The sequence below is a fragment of the Temnothorax curvispinosus genome, unplaced genomic scaffold (assembly GCF_003070985.1).
Source record: "Temnothorax curvispinosus isolate PA1 unplaced genomic scaffold, ASM307098v1 QBEX01001870.1, whole genome shotgun sequence".
NCBI classification, from domain to species: domain Eukaryota; kingdom Metazoa; phylum Arthropoda; class Insecta; order Hymenoptera; family Formicidae; genus Temnothorax; species Temnothorax curvispinosus.
In genome coordinates, this window is record NW_020211650.1 from 1 (window position 1) to 6,055 (window position 6,055).

General features: G+C 29.6%; 1 protein-coding gene across 1 annotated transcript; it reads left to right on the forward strand.

Moving 5' to 3' along the window:
* Window positions 1-12: 12 nt before the first annotated feature.
* On the forward strand, window positions 13-6,026 carry LOC112468682 (UDP-glucuronosyltransferase 1-1-like; the record flags this gene model as incomplete). The annotated part of the gene is made up of 3 exons (XM_025037962.1): window positions 13-244; window positions 456-675; window positions 5,579-6,026. Coding segments are annotated over 3 exons (615 nt in total), but the record flags the coding sequence as incomplete, so codon positions are not given.
* Window positions 6,027-6,055: the final 29 nt, after the last annotated feature.

Consider the following 6,055-nt stretch of genomic DNA (forward strand, 5'->3'; position numbering starts at 1 on the left):
TAGTTTACAATTATTTTGCAGGATTTTCGCGTATTTCTTGACGGAGCAAAGAATGGAGCTATCGTAATATCGTTAGGAACAAATGTGAAATGGAAAGATGTCGGTCTAGATAAGATTAAAACCGTTATACTGGCTCTGTCGAAACTGAAGCAACGAGTGCTGTGGAAGCTAGATATTGAAGTGCCATTTGAGATACCGAACAATGTAATGGTTATAAAATGGATGCCGCAAAGCGAAATTTTATGTACGTTATTTCTAGGAAAATACGCACAGAAAAAAAGTCGTAAAATATGGATAACTAACATTTTTTGCAGTGCATGTATAGTTAATGAAATATTTGTATCAATGTGAGATTTTCTTCATGATAGTTGAAATTTACCATTTGTTCTAACATATTTGTTATATTTTCTATAATATATTTTAATGTATTTATTATAATATTTTTTTATGTTTAGCTCATAAAAATGTAAGAGCAATATGGACGCATGGTGGTCTTCTCAGTACGCAGGAAGCCATTTGGAAAGGTATACCAATGATCGTGATGCCTTTCTATATGGATCAAAAACCCAATGCAAAAATATTAGTAGCTAAAGGCGTTAGCATATACTTGGATATTAAAACTTTGTCCACGCAGTCCATATCACACGCAGCTGAAGAACTACTTTACAACAAAAGGTATCATATTTTGATCATGTTTTAATTATATTACTATTTAACTAGTTTAGCGATATAGGGATCTTTCTGCTGTGCACTGCATACAAGGTATATGCGGAAATTCTAAAGAACAGATTGAAGGAAGGAATGGAGAGAAAAGGAATGATACCTGACAGCCAAGCCGGCTTTAGGAAAAGGAGGTCTACGATGGACAACATATTTATCTTGAACCATATAGTGCAAAGGGAGAAGGAGAAAGGTATGGCAATTGGGAAAGACAAGATTTTTGCAATATTTGTGGATCTAAGGGCAGCATTCGACAACGTTGACAGCAGGATAAAAGAAATTTACAAAAAGACGGAGGTGACAATAAGAACAAAGGATGGGTTCACAAGGTGCTTCAAGACAAAGAACGGTGTAAGGCAGGGCTGTGTGATGAGTCCCGCTCTGTTCAATTTATACATTGCGGACATTGATAAAGCTTTAGAAAAGCGTGGCATAGGAAGAGTAGAGCTTGGAGGAGTGAGAGTGCAGGAGTGGTCATTAGCATACGCGGATGATATGGTTTTGGTAGCGAAAAATAGAGAGGCTTTACTAGATATGATGAGCATGTTAAAAAGATTTTTAAAAGAAAGGAAACTAGAATTAAGTACAGAAAAAACTAAAGTGTTGGTATTTAATAGTAAAGGTAAAAAAGGCAGGAAGACATGGAAATGGGGCGATAAAATAATAGAGGAAGTAGAAATGTTTAAATATCTGGGTTTCACGTTTATTAGGGGAGATAATTATGTCGATCATATAAAAGAACTGAAAAAGAAATGAAGGATCGCTGTAAATAGGATCTGGGATTTAGGAGAAAGATTATATGTAAAGATGATTTTAATAGGAGATGGACGCTTTTTAAGTATCTAGTGAAAAGTGTGATGGAATACGGAGTAGAGGTATGGGGGTGGAGTGAAAAAAAGGAGTTGGAAAAAGTCATGTTGGATTATGTAAGATGGGTATTTAAACTAGATTTTTGCACACCGAGGTATGTAATACTAAGGAAACTAGGATTAGAGAAACTATAAATTTGTTGGGGTATAAGAGCCATGAGGTACGAGAAAAGAAGCAGAGAGAAAAAAGACGGAAGTTTAGTATAAAGGCATGTTGGGATGAAAAGGACATAATGGATAAAAAGAAAAAGGATTTATATAATTTGGAACGAGAAAGATTTTATAATAACAATGGTTGGAGCTCTGAAGTAATAAAAGAATTAAATAATGAAGGTGAAAATACTGAAGGCTTAGTAAGAATAAGGGAACAGGACATTCAAGGGCAAATAATAAACAGTAAAATAGTAGAGGCAAGGTATAATACAAGGTACAAAGAGCTAGAAACAAGGAACAAAACACCGAGTTATTTATTAAAAGCGAACTTGGATAAAGTAAAAACAGGAGATGAGATTAGAGCGATGGTAAAATTAAGGTGCGGCAATTTAGAGGACACAAATAAATATTGGCTTGACAAGAAGATACGAAGTGTAGATTCTGCAAATCAGGTAGGGACAACTTAGAACATTATATAATAAACGAGTGCAACATCACAAGTATGTGGTTTGAGAATCTAGGTAGGAATAACAAAGAGATATTAGTGAACATATGCGATGACAAATTTAGAATGGAAAAAGGAAAAGTGTTAAATAGATTATGGAAAAGGAGAGAGGAATGCTATAAAAAAGATAGGATAATGGAAAAGAAAAAAGAGGAAGAGATAAGTTAGGAAGGAGCATGAGTAGGGACAGTAATGGAAACAGCTTTAGGTTGTAAATAATAATGTATAGCGGCGGATATCTTTGGCGGAAATATTTCTACAAAATTAAAAAAAAAATAAAAGTGTACTACAAAAAATTATAAATATAATTGCCAAAATCTATTAAATTCTATATGAATTTAAGAAGTACTACAAAATCCTAATGAAAATGCTAGATATGGAACATTTTTGTAAATTTTTATATTTTTTTAGTGCATCTTGATCTATAAATTTTTCGGTAAAACTACGCCAAACTACAACTAATATTGATATTAGTATATTCTACACATTTCTATATCTATTTGAGTACAGTAGACTACAAGGAAATACTAGAATTAAAACACTCTCTAATGAGGAAATTCACCCGACATAAAAAAAAATTATATTTATTTTGAAATTTTATTACTACTTTTTAACTAAATTTGTTTTTTAAGATGCAATCTATGATTATAAATATTTTCTTGTACTTGAAAAACACACTTACCTTGATGGGGTTCGAACTCGAGACCTCGGGACCTCTGGATCGTGAGCCAACCGTCTTACGTGGTAGACTACTTCTTAATTTGATGTAAGTGTTATATATAGTTTACATGTGTCATAACCAGCGCAAATATATAATTTTTCAAAAATTCTTAAGAAACAAATTCAGTTTAAAAAAAGTAATAAAATTTTGAATCGGATATACGAATATAATTTTTTCTTAATGTTGGGTAAATGTCAGAAACCAGTGCCGGTTCATTACAAAATAGGCCTATTGGGCCAATGTCGCGCTGCGCGATTACAAAAAGAAAAAACTTCTTTATTCTACCTTATCTGTAAAATAAAAAGCGAGTCATTATAAAAAAAACCTTACCCAGCACCACATACACACATGTCTAAAACCGCATAACCCGGGAAAAAAAATCTCTTATTTATTCATATTAGTTTATATTAGTTTATATTAGTTGATACATGATTATATATGTTCATATAAAAAATGGAAAATATAATCTTAAACAATATTATATGGCCATATATGAGAGTATATAATTATACATGGCCATATATTTAAGCATATATGATTATATACTTATATACTCGGGAAAAAATACCTCTTATTTGTTCATATTAGTAAATATATAATTATATATGGTCATATAGGAAATGGAAATATAATCTTGAACAATATTATATATGGCTAAATCTCTTTAAGTATAACTTTATATAGTCATATATGGTTTTATATACTAGTATATTATCATGTGTGATAGATAATCATATATGAATTATGAATATATACTTTATATATAATAAATCTATTCATATAAATTTGTATAACTGTTATAAATATTCTTCTAATAGTATATTATTTTACTTGACAATATCAAATTAATATAAAATATATTATTTTTAGTTTCAGTTTACACAATTGCGTTTTAAGTCCGACAAAGTCCATATTGGCACGCAGTGCCAATTTAAAAAACTGAAACATGTATTTAATAATAATTGATATTGTAAAATATTATTAAGCATCAAGATCCGCTTCGACCGAAAACGGCACTTCTCATTGCTTATATGTTATTTTAAGTTTTCTTTTTTTTCTAATTTTGCATAAGATACTTAATTTTTTTTATTGACATATTAATTTTTACTTTCCATGGAAAAATTGAAGGTTTGGTTGTAAGTCTGTTAATTTCCATGTAAAATTGTAGTATCTTATAAACATTTAAAAAAAGCAAATTTATGTAGATTTTCATGATTCATGAATTCACGAGTTGTAAAAAGCTTAAGAATTTTGTCGTTTTCTGTAGAACCTTGTAGTATTGTATACAAAATTACAACCATTCACGAATCAGAAATTTATATAGGTAAAAAATTGTACATTTATGTATTTTTCTATTGGACTTCACAACAGACTATACGAAAATAAAAACAAGTATTTTGATTTCTGCGAATTAAGAAGTTATTAATAATAGATGAATTTTGGAAGATTTGTGTAAAAACTTGTAACATTTAACTAAAAATTACAAATTTTAATTAGCCATAATTGTAATAGATTTTTAAGCTGTACAAACAAATCAGTATTTGTTACTATTCATACAAAATTGTAGTATTTTATGAGAAACTAAAAACTGGATTAGATTCTAATTTGTATAGTTTTACGATATGTAAATTGTAGTAGATTTCTATAGTCATTTATAAATAATTGTAGTATTCTACAAGTAAGCAGATGTTTTAATTTTTTTAGATTTTGTTTTTTCTTAAATTTTTAAAATTTGTAGATTTTTGTACTATTTTTTTATAAAATTGTAGTTTTTCATAAAATACTACTTGCAAAATTTCTTGATTTGAAAACATTGTAATTTGTGGTACTATTTCGTAAATATTTCTACAAAAAAATAACTATTTCTATAAAAAATTAAATATTTCAACAAAAATGTACAAATTTCTATTTCTAGTTAAATTTTGTAGTTATTCATAGAAATCTTTTTCGCTAGGGATGTAAGGAAGAAAGATGGATGATGTATGGATGGATGTGTGTTTTAAGTAAGAATTGTAAACCAAATTATTTCTTGGCATATAGCTGAAATAAAGACGTATATAACTAGTTTAGCGATATACTTACATTTCAATAATGTCTGAACACTAATGTTTACTTTTGTTAGTATAATCGGTTTACTAATTCCTATAGAAACAATTGCTTATAAAATAATAGATTACAAAATTTTGCTTTTCTGTTTATGTCTTGTCCTATTTGTCTTTTTAATGTAGATGCGGTCTTTAATTAAGAGTGTTCTAAAGAGTTAGTCTAAAATAATTTACAAAAAATTTTTTTTTTAATTTTTATTTGAAAAAAATAGTAGTAACAGTTATTTATAGTCACTACATCTACGTCTTTTACATTTTATTAGATGTTCCGTAACTATTTATATACATTTATTTGTCTTTGGATCCCCGGAGAATTAATGTCAAAGTTATTAATATTTCCTGCATACTTTTGGTTGGGACGGTACCTACGTCGAAATCATGATTTCGACGTTGATTAGACATCGATTCGATGGGATTCGATGGGTCATTTCTCGCTGGGTATAGAACATCCTTAAAATAAAATTTTTGTATTACATCATTAATAGTAAAACATTTGTTTGTACAGTTATACAAGAAACATGAAGCAATTATCCAGCGAATTCCGGGATCGGCCAATATCGCCATTAGATTTAGCTGTTTGGAGCATTGAATACACAGCCCGCCATCCAAATGGAACTTTAGTAACGCCGCTGAGATCTCAGAGCTGCCATGGGTGGAACAAAATCTGATCGATGTCTACTCATTTTTGTTCCTTAATTTCTTTATAATAGTGTTGAGTATATTCTTTGTAATAAAGTTATTGATTAATTCTTATAATCATATATACACCACATCTAAATTATGCAAGAGCAAACAAGCGTAAAGGTCAATCCAGACAAACTTGCATAGGTGTATAAGTATAATATATATGCATAAGAAGGTGGATTGGTCTATTTCCTTATGCACATGTATACGGATCAATCAATATTCTCATATGCTTATGTTTATGCACTATATGCAAGTTTGTCTGGATCGACTTTAAGTCGTAGAAATATTTAACAGT